Source organism: Ahaetulla prasina, chromosome 1 (genome assembly GCF_028640845.1).
Source record: "Ahaetulla prasina isolate Xishuangbanna chromosome 1, ASM2864084v1, whole genome shotgun sequence".
In the NCBI taxonomy this organism is placed as follows: domain Eukaryota; kingdom Metazoa; phylum Chordata; class Lepidosauria; order Squamata; family Colubridae; genus Ahaetulla; species Ahaetulla prasina.
The window spans coordinates 305,083,054-305,103,772 of record NC_080539.1 but is presented as its reverse complement, the minus strand read 5'-3'; the positions used below and the strand labels follow the sequence as shown (position 1 = coordinate 305,103,772).

The window sequence follows — 20,719 nt, the reverse complement described above, 5'->3', positions numbered from 1 at the left end:
CTTTCAACGCTAACATTTTGTTTTAATCTTGGGAGCATTTAAAAAATCCATTTTGAGATCTGAACGGTTTGATGGTTTGAATGGACTATTTCAAGATAATATTCTTAAAATAGACATGTCTTGTTTCAAGCTCAGAATGCTTTAAAATGTCTATTTTGTGCTTGACACATTTTTTTCCTCATTCCTGAACTTCATTCGTGAATGAAATAAATATTGTTTTTTTCCTGAAGGCTTAGTTTAAATGAGAACTAATGCACCAACTATGTAACAGATTATATCTGTTATCATCCTCAGGCTAGATTTAATGTACATTCATTTAACCTTACATCAAAATCTATATCCCTGTCAGGCGTATGCACACTGAAAGTCAGCACTGGCTTAAGTATTTATTCAGTTTACTCATTTTTCATTCACCTCTTCCCTAAACCTTAAAGGTATACAGCAGTAGCACTTGTATGTCTTCTTAGAATCCTTAAGGTAGATGAGAGGTTGTTGAAAATTATTGAATTCTTTAGATTCCCTAGATAAGAATAAGAGAGGGAAAGAATCTGAATGGTTCACCAAGGCTGTTTAAAACACAGACTGTAACAAAAGACCAACACCAGATCTTCATTGGAAATAAGAGAACTGCATGCAGGGCAAAAGCAAAGCAAACTGCGCAATTTGATGAAAATGTTTTAAAGAAGAAAGAATAAAATACCTGGATGGGAAGAATGACCAGAAGAAAGAATCCAGTTCCTTTCTGGAGGTACATAAGGGAAAGATGAGTCTTTCTCATCTGATTTAGTTGAGGCAACATCTGCAACAGAGAACAGTATGAAAACAAAAAATTAAATGGTACCAAAGACTTCAGTGAATGTATAGAGAGTAACAATATTGGCTGATGGAAGTTCCTGGAGTTATAGTGAGTGACTTGAAAATAATAATCCAAGGATGGTTTATTTACAAGAAAACATGTCTGTTTCATTCCTTTTGTAAATTTTTTAAAAGGTCTCTCTCTCTCTCTCTCTCTCCCTCCCTCTCTCCCTCTCTCTCTCTCCATATACACACGCCAGTGGTGGGTTGCTACTGGTTCACCCCAGATTGGGTGAACCGGTAGCAGCAGCGGTGGGATGCTCCGCCCCCCACCCGGACGTCTCTGCTCATGTGCAGAAGCGTCGCACGCACAAGCACGCGAGCACCCACAAACAAACCAGTAGCAACAGGATTTGAAACCCACTACTGACACCCACCCACACAAACTCAGTTATTAACAACTAACCCATTTCCTGAGGACTTGAGGTGAGTTATGGTAAAAAGAAAAAAAGACCAAGCTAATACAAACAATACTGCAGTTGACCTAATCTAATGAATCCAAGGCACCTCTTAGACTTTCAGCACCCATATAACAACAAGGGTTTTTGGAACACCAGAAAGTTGGGGCTTTTTTATCACAGTAGGTAGGTTGGTCCAAAGAGCAGGTACAGTCAACGAGAAAGAATATTCAGCCATTCCCCTCTCATAGTTTGCATGGGATGGCTTGAATCTGTGGCAAATATTGTATAACATTTTAAAGGGGCAATCAGCATATTGAATTGAAGGTAGACACAAAGCAATAACCAATGCAAATAACTTGTGATGATATGTGGGCTCAGGGGAGGGGAGTGCCAAGCAATTACAAAAAATAATAATAATCTATATATATGAGTCCTGGGAAAGCATAAAGTGAAATAGAGGGGGTTTTTGGCAGAGTTTCAGGATTCTGTTCCAATACTTCAATTGCTTGTAGGAAAGCTCCTAGCTAGCACATCCTTTTCCTGATTATTATTATTATTTATTCAATTTTTATACCGCCCTTCTCCCAAAGGACTCAGGGCGGTGTACAGCCAAATAAAAAGCGTAATATATACATTAAAACAAGACTAAAACAAAACATATTACAAAATGGCCAAAAATTTAAAAAATGTAAAACATTTAAAATAGTTTAAAAACCCTAAAATATAAATAACCCCAGATTAAAATTTAATTAGGCCAGTCCCGCTTGAATAAATAGATGCATTTTCAGCTCACGGCGAAAAGTCCGAAGATTAGGCACTTGACGTAAACCAGGGGGAAGTTCGTTCCAAAGCGTAGGAGCTCCCACAGAGAAGGCCCTGCCCCTGGGGGCCGCCAGCCGACATTGTCTGGCGGACGGCACCCTGAGAAGGCCCTCTCTGTGAGAGCGTACGGGTCGGTGGGAGGCATAGGGTAACAGCAGGCGGTCCCGTAAGTACCCGGGCCCTAAGCCATGGAGCGCTTTAAAGGTGGTAACCAAAATCTTAAAGCCTGCCTTGAAAGGTGACAACATTCCTGAAAGCCCTTTTACTCTCTCCTCAGAGAACCTTCGGATCTTGCCTTTTATCTCTAGAATACGACGACAGATCCTCAACACATCCCTCTCCCTGCAGAGAATCCATGCGCTACACTTTGCCCATCAGTTTCTTCTGAAATACCAAAGCAAGAACTGAACTGTCTTCAGATTTGTCAGACTGTGACAACCTGCTTCCTGCCATAAATGTTTCCCCGTTGCTGTTGTCAGACAAGACAGGAAAAAGCATATTCTAGCTTTGCCTAATTTTTTTTCATTTCAGACTTGTCGCTTGATCTTGTCGATTGCCTTACCCATTCTTGGAGACAAATGTGTGGGTGTGGTGGGGTGTGAGCAGAGGCAAGGTAGTATGATGAAAACTGGATTTGACTCTGAGAAGGGAGGAGAGAAAGCTGAGCTTTTACAGAAAAGCTATCAGAGCCCCGGGAAAGTAGAAAGCGTAAGAAAGAAACTCAGAAGAACTCTGCCTTGATTTTGTTTGATATAAGTCACAAGAGGCATTGACTGGCCTTTGAGATTTTATTTTTGTACCTTAAAGGCATTAAAGTACACCCTGAGATATCAAGAGACTTCTTCTTCTTCTTCTTCTTTTTTTTGGATCTGGCCAGTCTTGAAGGGCTGACCCAATACTACTAAATACTACTAAATCTGTTCTCTTCAATTACTAGATAGTCCTGCATTCTATAGACCTTGACGCTTCCAGGTTTGTCTTCATGTTTCATCTACATTGCGTTACCTACTGTATGAAGGGACAAGGAAATGAATTACTGTTGTCAAGGGAATCTTGATCCAAAAAGGCCTGTAATTGGCATATCAGTCAAAGCTGGACAACTCATTTTTTGATAACTAATTTAATATATAAGGTGAATGCCATGGATATGGTGAACTGTATGTTAACCTCAGGAAAGCATTCAGCACAGTCTGCATTGATAAATTCATTAATAAACTGATAAAATAAAGGCTAGATGATTAAATGAATTAATAAATGGCTGAATGACTACATTATATTAGTAGTATTGGGTGGAATGTCATAGCCTTATTCTGGGCCTTATTCAACATTCTTATTAGTGAACTGGATGAAGTGATTTTTGACCATGGGCTTATTTGCTAGATTTATGTTCCATCTTTTGTTCTGGAATGCATTAAAGCATTTATAATACTCTGTTCTCTGATTTTTTTTTTCCTGTAACAGTCAATTCTGTGATATATTATATGTTGGGCTCAGAGACTGTTGGCCCATCACAGTGAATTTCCGTGGCTGATGGTAGACTAGCTCTTAGGATTGCCCGGTGAAAATCCAATGCTTTAATATTTTCACCATGACTCCACAATTTCTTTCCTAGGTAGCCATTACAGGCTCAAATACCATTCATTGATGTTTGAAAAACAGATGCTGGTGCCAGCATGCATGATTTTGCATTTTACTTACTCTGAACTTCATCTGTACTTTGAAACCCTTTCATTCAGTGTAGAAAGACACTTTTGCACAATTTATTTTTGATTTTACCCTCTTGGATTGTTAGGTATCATCAGCAAATGCAGCCACTTTGCTGCTCAGCTATGAAGATTACCAGATGCTGAAACTAACTACAATAGTGAAAACAATAAAAACTAATTATAATAATTTAGATCAAAGGCTGTGATTGGGAATTTACAGAATTCCAATGCAGACAAGACCTTGTGGACTGGTAATACTGTAAAACCTAGCTTACATTAGAGCTGACACAGACAACTGATACTCTTCAGGTCATCCTATTTCAGGACACTAGGATAATCATGTTACTTTAGGACCTTGGGGTTGTACCCCTCCTTCCTGAGAGGGTCTAGGACGTATGTCCCATTTCGCCTGGAGATAAGGATTTTGCACCATAGTAAATAATCTGATCAGGGTAGAGCAATCTATCTCTGTTCTCTCAAATTCCCCACAGCCATTGACACCCCTCAAAAGTCTAACTCTAAATGCAGAGATTTCAAAAATAGTAGGAGTAGGAAGAGAGACAACAGAAAGGAAGAATCTGTGGAAGTCAGCTGTCTTATAGTTCCCGCTTTCTGCAAGCCAAGAGCAACATTGGTTGTTGCAGATAATACAGAATGAAAGCTAACAGAAACAGAAATGCAGATCTAAAATCAAGCCAATAGCAGACATGGCCAAAGTTATATCATCAGTTGTCTCCACAAATATTTCACAATCTCCCTACCAGAGGAAGTGGCCTTTCTCTCTCTTGCTTGCAATTTTAGACTTTAGTTTTCTTTTTCTTTTTAAATGACCTGATTAAGAGTTGGCTGTAAAGTAAGCCAGTAAATAAAACCTGATATGCAGGAGGTCAGTCACTTATAGCAAAGTCAATTCATGATTAATTCAGAGAGTTCAAATCAAATATCTAGTAGCAAGCAAAGTGAAAAAAGAAAAGAAAAACCAGGCTCCCAGCATTATAACTAGGGGAATTAGGAAGATAATATTTCTAGCAGTCAGGACTCAGAAGCTTTTGCATGCCAGCCAAGGTTCAACATCAACTTTGTAAAAGCACCCTTTTACAAAGTTTATGTTAGGATCTTGAATTAACTTTGTGATTTCTGTACCTACTGCTACCCACATTCTGAAAACTGAATAGAAGTCAACCAATGAGTCATCTCACAAATCTCTTTGGGCTCCTTCTCTTTGATCTCCTCTATGACATCTTTGCACCAAAGACAAATTTCTTGTGTGTCCAATCACACTTGGTCAATAAAGAATTCTATGCTATGCTATGCTATGCTATGCTATGCTATGCTATGCTATGCTATGCTATGCTATGCTATGCTATGCTATGCTATGCTATGGAGTTAAAAAAACCAGTAATTGCAACAACACAACTCCACTTCCCTTCTGAACATTTGTGCATGCATCATCATTTGTACAAGAGGTGGGGCTTTGATCACATTGCCTTAACTTTTTTTTTTTTTTTTGCTTTTCCCAGAAGGTACTATTGTCTTCTTGTTCTGGTATGAGTAGCACAAAGATGCCTTACTAAGTATTTTTAGAGGGCATATCCTCATGATATCATCTCCAAGTTCATGTCTAACTTAGAGGTAGTTTTAAAATTGTATTTTAATATTCTGATTTTAAAGTAGGGTTTGCCTTCTCCTTCCAACACCCTTTGTTGTCTGAATGATCTGTGGTGCTTTAGTTACATATCAGCAACAGAATCATAAAATATAATTTATAATAAGGTTATTCTGTTATCATCAGTGTACTGATAATACCGTACCCCATGCTGATGGATGACCAGCAGTTTCATATAGATGTTAAAGAGGAGATGGGAGAGAGTTGAGCCCTAGTGCTTAACCTCTCTCCAGTCACCAAAATTGACTGGAACCAGCCACAGAGAAAGGAGAACCATTGCAAATTCTATCTCCTACTTTAAGACCATGAAACTGGTCCAGAAGGATATCATGATTGATCCTTTAAGACAGGGGTCGGCAACCTGCGGCTCTGGAGCCGCACGTGACTCTTTCATCCCTCTGCTGAGGCTCCCTGTCACTCAAATTATGCGTCACAACTGCCAATGTGTGACGACAAACGATTTATTGAGCTTTTCAACCCCCGGTAGGCCAACCATGGATAAATCGAAGAAAAGAAAAGTTTCAGAAGAAAATAGAATGTTTAATTCAACTACATATGCCAGTTCTGTGGCTGCTCAGAAAATAGTCAGGCACGGGAAGGGTTTTGTGGGTCCCAGTGTTTTCTGTTCCGTAGGAAACGGGTCCAAATGGCTCTTTGACTGTTTAAGGTTACCAACCCTGCTTTAAGGGAAGGAGCTAGTCAGTTGAAGCAAGGATAGCTGATCTAGGATGAGCTGCGGTGGCGCAGTGGTTAGAGTGCAGTACTGCAGGCTACTTCTGCTGACCCTGGCTGCCTGCAATTTGGCAGTTCAAATCTCGCCAGGTTGACTTCCATCCTTCCGAGGTTGGTAAAATGAGGACTCGGATTGTTGGGGGAGATACGTTGACTCTGTAAACTGCTTAGAGAGGGCTGTAAAGTACTGCAAAGTTTTTATAAATCTAAGTGCTATTGCTATTGCTATCTGAAAACTTCTACCTTCCACTGCCTGGTGCATGCTCATCAGGGAGATTCTGCAATGGAAAGAACATTGCTCAATGTAATCCACTTGGCCATCATCCAAAAAAATGTTGATAGAGCTCCAGCAAACACTTCTAGCTCCTTGATTCACTGCCTCTGTGCTGACTTCCCCACTGCTTTGTTGCTGTTGCTGCCATTTTTTCCATGCCATTCCCCTTGCTGGCTAACTGGTACCAAAGTCACTGGCTATCTACCAAACTGGCAGGACCACCAAATATCTCCACACACCATCCTCAAAATTCTCAACAAAATGAGCCTACGAAGCAGACATTTACCTCAGTGCCATGATGGGGGAAAAGGGGTGGAAAAGGCTTACAATCAGGGAGGAACCTTCACATGTCACATAAATTCATCATAAATCCTGCTCAGCTAACATCAATGATGATCATGATGATAATCATGTTGATATACGTTGGATTGCACATCTCCTACTGTTGTCTAATCAGCCACGGGATTATTGAAATCTGTGGTGTCTGTCTACCAACAGAGAGACAGGGGAAAAGCTGAACTTGTCTGAAAGCCTCAGGCTCTGCTGCTGTTTGTTTTGACTTTTTTTAAAAAATGCCTCTCCTTCATACTCTTCAATCCTGCTATACAAACAGCTTAAACTTTTCTTACTATAAATCCTGATAACAACCATCGCATGACTAGCAAACCAATGGGCCATTTCCTCCTTCAGCATGAAGGAAACCCCTTGTTTTCTCTACCTTCCTTGAGGCCACAGTATTTTTGACCAAAAATACATTTCCTTGTCAGATTTTTTTCCCTTCCGAGATGGTATCTACATTTATCCAAGATGACTTTCGTTCTCTTTTTCTTCCTAAACAAATTTAATGAACAATAAAGTAAGTTAAATTAACTCGGCCCTTTTGGTATTTAGTTTGCTTCTTTTACAACGTAGAGGGAAATAAAAAGCAGAGGAACCAACAAACCTATCCTTCTATGATTCTATATCTGTTCAGAACTCTCCTATTAGTTTGGAAGAATGAATGATTTAATCTTGAGGTATTTTCACTGGAGCAGTGACATGTTAATTCAGACCATGCACAGGAAGCTACCAGCACTTCCTTAGCTCAACCACAACTTTTCCTAAGGTCTTGTGGAAATCCACAAACCATACACTTATTATACTTGCTAAACAGTTGCAAGCAGGGGTGAAATGTTCCCGGTTCGGACTGGATCGCTTGATCCGGTAGCGATGGTGGCGGGTGGTACAGAGAACCAGAAGCAAAAATCCCTGCCCCCCCCCATGCCCAGCTGAGCTGCACGATCATCAGAGGCTTTTTTTTTTACTTTTTAAAGCATTTTTTCTTTGGCCGAAAAAATGCTTTTAAAAGTTTTTTTAAAAAGCCTCTGAAGATCGTGAGGCTCAGCTGGGATTGTTAGAGGTTTTTAAAAGCATTTTTTTACAACCTCTTCGGCCAAAGAGGTTGTAGAAAAAATGCTTTTAAAAGTAAAAAAAAGTTGGCCACACCCTCCCAGTCACATTACCCCCCCACCAAGCCACGCCCACAGAACTGGTAGTAACAAATTTTACATTTCACCACTGCTCAGTTACAGTGATGATAAGTATACTTCTCAAAGATTTGAAAAGTCAGATTAGAGCTAGATTGTCATGGAGAAAATCTGTATGATTGCTAGGAGTCAAAAACAACTTAATGGCACATAATCAACCAACCAACCAATCAATCCTCTTTTGCCCAATGAGCACAATTAACAATAAAAAAATAGAGTTAAGATGGGAAAGTAAAGACACTTGGCTACAAAGGATGAACCTGATTCTGTAGCCCCCTAAGCAGGGGTGAAATCCAGCAGGTTCTGACAGGTTCTGGAGAACCATTAGCGGAAATTTTGAGTAGTTCGGAGAATTGGCAAATACCACCTCTGGCTGGCCCCTGAGTGGGGTAGGAATAGAGATTTTGCAGTATCCTTCCCCTGCCACACCCACGAAGCCATGCCCACCAATCACACCATGCTCACCAAGACACGCCCACAGAACCGGTAGTAAAAAAATTTGGATTTCACCACTGATTACAAGTGGTGTAATCACTTGTATCTCTCCTTAAAATCAGGAATAGAGGAATTGTGGAATTGTGACCTAGGGCCCATAGGCAACTTTTACCAGATCCTTTTGTGGTAACAAAGCTCTCCATGGCTGAGGTTCTTTTATAGTTTTTAGGGAACTGGGGGACTTTAAGAAGAAAATTTGATGTCTTAAACTTTGCAACTGCCTAAGGATTTTTCACCCTACCCCTTATAATCTCTCCTAACAGTGGCCTGGTTCCTTTCGCTTTGAGAAAATGGTGTGGTGGAAACATTAGCTGAAGGAGAGGAGATCCCGAGGGTTAAAAGACATTCCATCTTAGAGTCCATGAGGGAGAAGAAATGTCTGAAGTCAAACCCTTAGATTTAAACCTGCCTTTTTACCAAGAGAAGACAGACAATCCGGCGAGATTCTTGTAAACTGGTGATCAACAATAAAGTAGCCCATTAGATCAATTTATGGAGTTCTGGTTGCTTGCACTTGACTTATGATCTTTGACAGGTCACACAATAGTGGTTCTTGAGCTGACAGATGTGTCCACACCTGCCTTAAATCTGCTGACGTAGGTGACCAGGAGATAGTTAAATTGCATGAGGAGAGGGTACTTTATTTCCTCACTGGCAAGTAGCATGAAATTCCCTGGAGAAAAATCTACTCTGTCAAAGGGAACATTTTGTGGAACTTGCAAGTTAAACTTTAACAAGATTCACATATATCAATTTGATACACCTATTATATACCAGATTTCTGGATTTAAGTTTCCTCTTGAGATCTCCTCTTGCTTTTTAGGCAGAGATGACCTGTTTTGGAGATGCTGGCTTTACTGCTTGATGAACTAAGTCAGGGGCCTGCAAACTTGGCTCTTTTAAGACTTGTGGACTTCAGCTCAGTTGAAGTCCACAAGTCTTAAAAGAGCCAAGTTTGCAGACCCCTGAACTAAGTCATTACTTTAAAAAGAAGGTCCAGAAACTGGCAACTTGCTTTTGGCATTTGTTCCTAACCACAGTGACAACCAGATGATGAAATGTGTTTTGCTGTTATGATGTAAACTCCACCTTTTCACAAAAGTACATAAGGGGCAGAATTAGCATCACTGCAATAAGTATTTTCTCTGTTGTCTGACAGTATGGTTGCTTGCTAAATTTGGAATGGGGACAGGCTGCCTAGCCATCAGAAATGATGTCCAGAAGCAGTCTTATTTTGAGAATGGTGATTACTTACATCAAACTGGAAAGAAGCGAGGCTCAACACTAATTGGATCCTAGAAATAGAAGAGGCACTTCGTGATGATTCTCTACACCCTATCTGGAGAAACATACTAGTCATGTATGAAAATGAAATTCCTATGAATAGTTTAGAAATGTCCTCAGGTTGAATGTGTACCAAGCTTAATTTTGATGTAGCTTCAGTTTTCTTAAAAGTCCAAAAATATGTCCCATCAAAGTTTTATTCTTAAATTTTCAGAGTGAAAATTACTTTCTCTTGTAACCTGGAGGCTTATATTCTAGCAACACTGAAAACAACTATTGACTGCATGTTCTTAACATGTTCTTAGCATGTTCTTAACAGATACAGATTAACAGAGTTGGAAGAGACCTTATAGGTCAACCCCCCGCTCAAGGAGGAGATCCTACACCATCCTACACCATTTCTGACAAATGGCAGTCCAATCTTTTCTTGAAAGTCTCAAGTGATGAAGCTCCCACAACTTCTGAAGGCAAAGCTGTTCCATAATTTGATTGTTCTCACTGTCAGAAAGTTCCTCCTCATTTCTAGGTTGAATCTCTCCTTGGTCAGCTTCCACCCATTATTCCTTGTCTGGCCTTCAGGTGCTTTGGAAAATAGCTTGACCACCCCCTCCTCTCTGTGGCAGCCCCCCAAATATTGGAACACTGCTATCATGTCTCCTCAAGTAGGGAGTGGGGGGGTGTCTTTCCTTTCTTCTAGCTTGTTGGTGCAATTAAGCATTAGAACAATGTCAGATGTGTTCAACTCTTCAGTGTGCAAGTTGAGACCAAGTGAGCCTTACCAAAGGTTCTTTCAAAACCCTAACTGCACATCCAGGTTCAAAAAAGTTCAAGCAGAGCCCCTTCTCTTGACCCTTGTAGCTGATTAGCAGCAGTTTAGGAACTGACCCTAGGACATCTGATCTTTTAACCTCATTAAGCCATTAGATCTATCATCTATGAGAAATGTTACAAGTAGTGCTAGAAAGAAATTCTAGTTCATCGGCCTCAAAGAAACTATTCTAGTAATCAGATTATTGAAGAGCAGGAAAGAAAGGGGATGATTTCTATTTTCTCCCTGCATATCTGATGAATGGCACTGGCATGAAAACTCTTCACTTGGACCTCATTTCCTCAATGATAGCACTAGAGTGCAAAGCAAACCATTTGGAAAGTGTGTGTGGGGGGGAGCCACTTTTGAAAGAAAGCTAAATATCCTTTTGTCACTCGCTCCCAATTAATGAAAAACAAGGAATGATTGTGTTTCAAGGAACAATAGCAGTAGGTCAACATGTGGAAGTGTAGTGGATAAGGGTAGAACCAGATGTTATAAGAGAACTGTTGCTGTTTCTTGTCTCTTATAACATTTAGTTCTCATGAAGTATTAAATGTTGAGTATTTATTTCTGACCCAGGTGAATGTTATTAAAAATTAATCTTCTTGCCATATGAGAGAGCACTCTCTATTTATTGTCTCAGTTGGCTGTTGTTACGTTCCTGAATCTGCTAGATTTCTAGTTGGGACCTTCATATGAATTAATATCAGTGGTGGGATTCAGCGAGTTCGCACCACTTCGGGAGAACCGGTTGTTAACTTTCTTAGCAGTTTGATGAACTGGTTGTTGGATGAAATCATTAGGGAAGAGAATCAGTTGTTAAATTATTTGAATCCCACCACTGATTAATATGCATGCCCTCTGTTTATATATATTCATCCTTGCTGTTACACGCAATAATAAATATTTTTGAGATTATTATTATTATTTATTAAATTTTTATACCGCCCTTCTCCCGAAGGACTCAGCCAGAGATAAAAAGCCAGAGATAAAAAGTTAATATACATACAATTTAAAACCAAAATTTAAAACTAAGCAAATTACAAAAGGCCAATATTAAAATTTAAAAATTTAAAAACCCTAAGGCAATAAAAACCCAATTTAAAATTAATAACACTATTATGCCAGATCAGGTTTTGAAAAAGTTCTTTTTCAAAAACTATTATGGCTTTAAACTTCGATCATGATAATTCTCACAATTGGTTGTCTCTGAGTTTGTGAGAATGTAGGCAACTGTTGTCTTAACAAATATTCATCTATTTTAGACCCATCTAACGCCTACTTTTTATACATGTTAGAATAAAAATTATGAAAATCCTTTTTTATATGCTCGTTATCTGTTGTTACATTATTGCCTTCACAAATTTTCTCAGCCATTCTCTTTTCCCTTTCCTTTCTTAGTTTATATGCCAACCACCTTCCTGGTTTATTTGCAAACTCGAAGTATCTTTGCTTCACATATGGATGCTTTCTTTGATGCTAATTTGACCCCTTGTCTCACCTAAGCAATTTTTTTTTTTAAATAAAAATGGTGGCCAGGTGCAGAATTTCAAGAACAAATGCATATCAGTCAATATTTCTGAGGTGACATACTTCATCTTTTTTTTTATTTTATCACAACCATCATTTAGTTAAGAGGATTTAATAGATCTTTTCTAAATCTCATTTTAAAAGGCTACTGTAGCTTCAAGTGGATTAATATGAAAGTGAATTTATCATTTTTATTTATTTTATTTATATCCTTTATAAAAATACTATCCATAATTTTATAAACAACTTTAGGTGGTGAACATATTTAATACTCCTTCTTCCTCCTATTTTCCCCACAAGAGCAAGTCTGTGGGGTGGCTTTGGCTGAGAAAGGGTGACTGGCCCAAGGCTACTCAGCTACTTTATGTCTAGGATGGCAGTAGAACTCACAATTCCCAGGTTTCTCTCCTGTTCTTTGGACTTTAACTTTGGTATAACTTTATTGTCACTTTAAATATACACTAATTGGCATACATTAAAATGAAATTTTGTTGCATGCAGGTCTCAAAGGGTGAGTCACCACCTCCAAAATACACTACATAAACTTGACAATAAATAAATAAATAAATATGCATATACCCACATATATTATATGACACAGAGAAACAACACAGTCTAGTTCGGATATATAAATCTACATGGCGAGAAAAATGAATCTTAAAAGAGTAAGCAGCCACAGGACTTATTTAAATAGGACTTATGCAGTGGTCCTATTGCAGTAAATTTTTTTACTACCGGTTCTGTGGGTGTGGGTTGGCGGGCGTGGTGTGGCTTGTTGAGCGTGGCTTGTGGGCATGGCAGGGAAAGGATACTGCAAAATCTCCATTCCCACCCCATTCCAGGGGAAGGATGCTGCAAAATCTCCATTCCCACCCCACTCTGGGGCCAGCCAGAGGTGGTATTTGCTGGTTCTCCGAACTGCTCAAAATTTCCGCTGCCAGTTCTCCAGAACCTGTCAGAACCTGCTGGATTTCACCCCTGGACATATTTAGGTTCTGTTTTGAAGTGAAAGAAGATGGAACACAAGACACATCTTGATCTCTTTAAGTGCTCTAATTAAGGGAGAACATATACTGCAATGGTGATAGTGCAGTACAATTGCTATCTGAATGTGATCAATTACAAAACATCCATTTACAAGAAGAAAATCAGTCATGTGATTCTCTGCCAGTTCATTAGACTCCTGAAATATACTCCACAACTATAACCTCACTAGTATCATTTTCTTGGAGGTGGATATACTTCCAAACAGCTTTTTATGCAGCTTTCCAACAGTTATTTTGCACATGGGGTTTAAAAACATTTTTTCAAAGATGATAACAGGAAATTATTTTAGTATATATATATATATATATATATATATATATATATATATATATATATATATATATATAAAACTTAAGGTCACATGAGCCGCGAGCTTGACAGGTGCACTGGAAAGTGTCAATAGATATTTTTTGCCTGTGAACACTACACTGCCTGTTCTGGCTGCCTTCTCAGTTTCTGCTTGGGGCTGGTTTCTGAATAGGCTGGCCCAATCTTTCTTAATGGGCACAAAATATCTGCTGGGGCTATAAAGAAAGACTGAGTCTACTTCCTGCCTCTAAAAAAAACATGTTTCTCCATTTCTCCCCTTAGGGAAATATAATATTCTGCCTTTTTAATATTTCCCAAAATATTTCATTCTTCTGTGGGTGGGTGTTAACTTTCTACAGCTTGCTCTAGCATGATCACAGTTTTCCAGTTGAAACTATGGTTAAATCTGTCCATCTGTTGTAAAATTAAACTATGGTTAAATCTGTCCATTTGTTGTGAGTTTTCTGTCCTGTCTTCTAACTGCTTGTTAGTGTTCATGGTTAGAACCACATGGAATCAGCATAACACACAAACCAACTAAGGCCCTCCAAAACATCCTAGGCAAACCAAAGTATCAGGCAGCCCCAGAAGAAAAAACAGGAGTCATTTAAAACATACAGTGTAATGACAGCAAAAACCAATATGTGGGTTGAAAAGCACTGTCTTAAAGCCAGAGGTGTGTTTCAGCAGGTTCTGATCAGTTCTGGAGAACCGGTAGCGGAAATTTTGAGTAGTTTGGAGAACTGGTAGTAAAAATACTGACTGGCCCCGCCTCCATCTATTCTCTGGCTCCTGAGTCCCAGCTGATTGGGAGGAAATGGGGATTTTGCAGTAACCTTCCCCTGGAGTGGGATGGGAATGGAGATCCTTCCCCTGCCATGCCCACCAAGCCACGCCCGCCAAGCCATACCATGCCACACCCACCAAGCCACACCCACAGAACCAGTAGTAAAAAATTTTGAAACCTATCACTGTTTAAGGCAATATTGGGAGAAGGGGGAAGTGCCTTCTTAACACCAGGAGAGCTAAGAACAATATCTTTCACTCATGGGTTTGGCATTAGATGAAGACAAGAGGTCGCCAAAGCATATTTGCATTGTAACTAAGCGTAAGTTGCATAAACTCGCCTGCACAGAAACAAAAGGCCTATAACAATGATGAACTCTTCTGTCCTCCCTTGCCTCTGTCCGAATGATGGCTTAATTAGCTGTCACTATCAGCTCTGGCAGCAGAATAGCTAGTGTCTGCCAAGAGCCTCCATTATCTTCCACGATGCTGGTGAGTCACCTAGAAACAAACTTCAGCTCTCTTAATCTGAGAGAGATGAAACGCCGGAGAAGACGCCTAGAGAGTATTTGGAGGTCTAGCCGTTCCGAGGCTGATCGGACACTAGTGAGGTCCTTTACTAGGACCTACCTAGTGGCAATGAGGGAGGCGAAGCGTTCCTACGTTTCCACCCTCATTGCATCGGCAGATAACCGCCCGGCCGCCCTGTTTCGGGTGACCCGTTCCCTCCTCCATCAAGAGGGACGGGATGACCCCTTACAGGGACGAGCTGAGGAGTTTAACGGTTATCTATACGATAAAATCGTTCAGCTTCGGGATAGTTTGGACCAAGATTGCGATGATCCAGCTGAGACGACAGAGACACGTCTTGTTGAGGTTATTTGGGATGAGTTCGATTCTGTGGCTCCCGAGGACATGGACAGGTTGCTGGGGAGGTTACATGCAACTACATGTTTACTGGACCCGTGCCCTTCCTGGTTAGTGCTGGCTGCTCAGGAAGTGACACGAGGCTGGCTCCAGGGGATTATAAATGCTTCTTTGATGGAAGGGGTTTTCCCCGCCGCCTTGAAGGAGGCGGTGGTGAGACCTCTCCTCAAGAAGCCTTCCCTGGACCCAGCTATTTTGGGTAATTATCGTCCAGTCTCCAACCTTCGCTTTGTGGCGAAGGTTGTAGAGAGTGTGGTTGCATGGCAGCTCCCCCGGCACCTGGAGGAAACTGTCTATCTGGACCCGTTCCAGTCCGGCTTCCGACCTGGTTATAGCACGGAGATGGCTTTGGTCGCGTTGGTGGATGACCTCTGGAGGGCCAGGGACAGGGGTTGCTCCTCTGCCTTGGTCCTATTAGATCTCTCAGCGGCTTTTGATACCATCGACCATGGTATCCTGCTGTGCCGGTTGCAGGGATTGGGAGTGGGGGACACCGTTTATCGGTGGTTCTCCTCCTATCTCTCTGACCGGTCGCAGACGGTGTTGACAGGGGGGCAGAGGTCGTCCTCGAGGCGCCTCACTTGTGGGGTGCCTCAGGGGTCGATTCTCTCGCCTACCCTGTTCAACATCTATATGAAGCCGCTGGGTGAGGTCATCAGTGGTTTCGGGGTGAGTTATCATCTGTACGCTGATGATACTCAGCTGTACTTCTCCACCCCGGACCACCCCAACGAAGCGGTCGAAGTGCTATCCCGGTGCCTGGAAGCTGTACGGGTCTGGATGGGGAGAAACAGACTCAAGCTCAATCCCTCCAAGACGGAGTGGCTGTGGATGCCGGCATCCCGGTACAGTCAGCTGCATCCGCAGCTGACTGTTGGGGGCGAGTTAGTGGCCCCAAAGGAGGTGGTTCGCAACTTGGGCGTCCTCCTGGATGGACGGCTGTCTTTCGATGAACACCTGGCAGCCGTCTCCAGGAGGGCCTTTTACCAGGTTCGCCTGGTTCGCCAGTTGCGTCCCTTCCTTGACCGGGATGCCTTATGCACGGTCACTCACACTCTGGTTACGTCTAGGCTGGATTATTGCAATGCTCTCTACATGGGGCTGCCCTTGAGGTGCACCCAGAGGCTGCAGTTAGTCCAGAATGCGGCTGCGCGAGTAGTAACGGAGCCGCTCGTGGCTCCCACGTGACATCGCTGCTCCGTAGCTTGCACTGGCTTCCTGTGGTCTTCGGTGCGCTTCAAGATTTTGGTAACTATCTTTAAAGCGCCCATGGCTTAGGACCCGGTACTTACGAGACCGCCTGCTGTTACCCTTTGCCTCCCACCGACCAGACGCTCACAGAGAGGTCTCCTCAGGTGCCGTCCGCCAAACAGTGTCGGCTGGCGGCCCCAGGAGTAGGGCCTTCTGTGGGGGCAGTGACGCCTGGAACGAACTTCCCCGGCCTGCGTCAAGTGCCTGATCTTCGGACCTTCCGTCGTGAGCTCAAAACATATTTATTCATTAAAGCGGGACTGGCATAATTAGTGATGTATTTTAATTGGGTTTTTTTAATATTTTTAACTTTTTAACTTAAATTTTAATAATCAGCCTTTAAAATTTGCTCTTTTTAAATGTTGTTTTAAATTGTATATATCTTTGTTTTTATTCTGGCTGTACACCGCCCTGAGTCCTTTGGGAGAAGGGCGGTATAAAAATTTAATAAATAAATAAATTAAATAAATTAATTAATCACTGGATTTGCCTGTTACAAAGAGACACAGCAGCTCTGGCTGCCTTTTATATCCTGTGGGGTGTGGCTCCATGACTCAGCACTTCCTAGGCCTGCCCCACCCTTGCTTCTGTTGTTCCCTTCTCTCCTGCCTACGAAACCAAGCCTGATTGCCATCAGCTGGGTATGCAGGCATGGCCTGGGGGGGAGGGGAGAGTCAGGGGATGGAGGCCTCGTTATCTCTTCCACCTGGCCTGTTTCTGGCTCCTGGAGCTGAGCCAGGGAAGCCGGTGCTCCCGAGGTAAGTCCTGACGGCCCTTCCCCCTCACTGTCCAAGTCATTTTCTGGCAGCAGGCCCGGCTCTGGGGGAGCAGACACAACATGAACCCGAAGTCAGATAAATCCAAAAAAGAAGCCACATAATCGTCCATGTATAATTTAGAATGTGCAGTTTTTTGACTTGCCAACTATTCTCTTCAAAAGAACAGCCTCTGATCGACATGAAAGCATTTTTTTTTAACAGCAAAGATACACATCGATTAGTTTCCTCCTTGTAGGAGAAGAAAGTAATAGAACAGCATATATTAGCTCCAGTGCTACATAAAGAAATTACCCAGCCAGTGTAAAGAATGAGAGTTGACAAGATTATCTAAAGAAAAAAATAGAAAATATTTTTTTTAACAATGCAGGAAAGCAGCATAAATAAGATTCTAATCAGCGTCCTGTGATGATTCTCTTTCTCTCATTCTTTGCAAATTGTACATATGATGCAAGGGTCATTTAGTCTAATATGCTGCAATTTTTAAAAAAAATAGGCAAAAAAGAGATAATCCTTAGAAAGGATTTGAGTCTCAATGGTTCACCTGGAAAAAAAAGTCTCAATAATTCACCTGAAATGGTGAACTCTGAATTTAAACACTAGTTTACAGATTGCACTTTTGAATTAATATAATTCTGAATCTGGCATTCAACCCAGCTACTTTCTTTTTTTTTTGCATTTTTCTTACTCAGTGTTAATTATTTTCCATTGGCTGATTCAAAGTTTTTTTGCTCTTCCTAGGTCTCCTCTATTCTATGAACTGGGTAATAACTTGCTTTAAGTAGAATACTAGATCGTACCAGTGCTAACCTGCTTTATTTGAAAATAGTTATGTATACATAAGCCCCTCTGTTGCAATTTTTTTTAAACACTGCTAATGCTTCAGGCCACTCTGGCTACATGCAGAGGATGAGCGGCAAACCAAACTCCCTTGATCTCAGCATGAAATTTGTAACCCAGAATCAAAGAGTAAGAACACAGAAAGGAGTGTCTGAGAGAGACAAAGGCTCTTGAGAAAAACTCCATCTCTCTTTCCATCCATAGCTGAATTGATTAAGTACGATGATCCTAATAGCTAATTAAAACTTGCTTTGGTTTTAGATACTAAAAAAGAAAATAATTGCTATTATTTGATTAGTATTTCCAGTGTTCCATATGAAGGAGTCATTCCTACACAAATAGAACAGAACTTTTAATTAGCTGCTGCCTCTATCTCTTACGTAAGAACTTGTTATTGGTTCTGGCTAGATACCCAGATAATCCTGCATAGTGGTTAACATTTGCCTGTAGGAACTCTTCAGTAGTACTTGATGGTTTGGCAGCAACTCATATTGGCAAATGTAATTGATTTTAAAGCACTTTGTAGAGCAGTTTCCTTATACTTCACTTATTGAATAAAATACAGTTGGCTACATTTTCACAACATGCTAAATCCAATTCTGTTGTGTGCTAAATTATGGTTTGGCCATAGGGTCTGCAGAAGTTTGACTGAGGGAGATATTTGGAGTGGCTCTGGGCCACTCCAATCTTTAGTAGGAAGTTATGGGATTTTTCATATCCATTGGCAGATAGATACCACATTAGAGAAGTGAGTTGAATGAGGACCCTAAGTCTGCTTCACTTCTTTTATTTAATCAACTTTCTCTTGTGCTCTTCAAGGATTTGAACAGGATGCTTGGATAAGTTCAGGCCACCATTTGCTGTTGAAGCTTAGCTCACTTCTGGCTGATACTGGCCATAAAAATGTTGGTATCTATTGCCATTGTCACTTCTCTGGATTAGGGTCAGTTTCTATCTGAAATTATCTTCCATTCTTCTGAAATATCATTCTACTTAATCAAAACAGACGATTACATGACAAGGGGCAAGTACTTCAAAATATCTTCAAATATTTTGGGGAAAGTACTCCTTATTTTTCATTGTGGAGGGACTGTTCTTGTGCCTACTTTTCAAATTTTCTCCAGTATTTCCAGTAAATTATCACTTTATCGATCTCCTTATATTTTTCGAGCTGTTTGTTATTTACCCAATACCTGGACTTTAATCCAACTTAAATAATGTAAAAATGTTTTAGTCGGCACTTTATTTTTATTCAAGAGAAAATAGCAAAAAGGAAAATAAATGAATATCGCCTGCATGCTTATGTTGTCCTATAAATCAGTCAGAAGCTGCACATATCTGCATATGTTTTAATTCTTTCCCCCAAAGTGAAATTGCCAAACACAGACATTATCTATTTAAATTTGGGATATTGCATAATCCCCATTACACACAATTTTCTAGTTTTCACAAAATGCTAAATTTAATGTAGTTTATATCAGCCTAGCCTGATATATAAACTGTGATGATGAAAAACTGATGAAAACTCCAATGCGTCTGTAATAAGTACGGTAGTAGGAAAATGAGAACACGTGTCATCAGATCATCAGACAAATGATGCGACATCTAATTGCATCAAATATTTGTCATCATAATTTTTATTGACCTTTATTGACCTAAGATGTTTTATTAAGCTTTTATTGACCATGTGATCTTTAGTATGAATTTCATCATAATAAAAAAAGGAATAACTAGAGTATAAAACAAGGAGAAGACACATGAAAAAACAACAACTGGAGAAGACACATGGAATAATCAGCATCTTCAAAGGAATAAAATTCACAAGCAAAGGAAAATAAAACAACACCCTACGCTTCCTGGATATCTTAATGAGGGATTATAACAGCCAACTATGTAAGATAAACAGGCAAAAGACTAGCGGAGTGCATTCATAAACATTAAAAATCAGCAGTTAGAAAACATGATGAAAACTCTTTAATCTCACAATACATTGACAGACTCAATTTTACTTCTAACTGGAAACTGTGAGCATCCTAGTCCAAAACTAAAAACATTACAAAATTCCTGGATGCTTGTCATTCAGATAAATCAGCAGTCAATAGACACATAGAGATAAACCACATTTACAACCATTCAAAAGAGACAACAAAAATACTAAGAAGCAAACAAAAAATATAGAACATGTTCTCTCCAGCAGTTTGCACCAGATAAACAGGGATTACTACTAAGCAAATAAGCAAAAAACAATGCCTTAGAGAAGAAACTAGCAAGGAGAAAACCATTCCCCCACCAACACTGGCAGGGCAAACTACTGTACATAAACAGAGACCATATTCCATTGTCACTAGCACTGATGTTATGGAGTCCGGTAATGAAATGTCTGCCAAACTCAGATAACCAAACTCAGAAAGCACCGAGGACTCCACAGTTCAACCCTGAGTTACATATATTCTCTTCTATTTGTCTCATGTACTTTGCATATCATGATGCATTCATAATGCTGATGTCATTATGGCTTCTATAAATATTATTGAATGCTGAATATCAGAGTTCACAAATCTGGAAGGTTGAGAAAGGCTAAAATAGATTATCATTTGATCTGCTTAATTGTGGTTTATGAGGCTTACATGAGCCTACATATGTACATACATTATGAAAACATTCTACATAAACTCTAACAA

At 40.4% G+C, this 20,719-nt stretch overlaps 1 protein-coding gene across 1 annotated transcript in view; it reads right to left on the bottom strand.

Moving 5' to 3' along the window:
* The window catches only part of LTK (leukocyte receptor tyrosine kinase), a 142,780-nt gene that overhangs the window by 95,854 nt on the left and 26,207 nt on the right, over positions 1 to 20,719 (bottom strand). Inside the window, exon 2 of the mRNA XM_058162053.1 lies at positions 701 to 799. Coding sequence (XP_058018036.1) covers positions 701 to 799 — 99 coding nt within the window. The remainder of the gene's footprint in view (positions 1 to 700; positions 800 to 20,719) is intronic.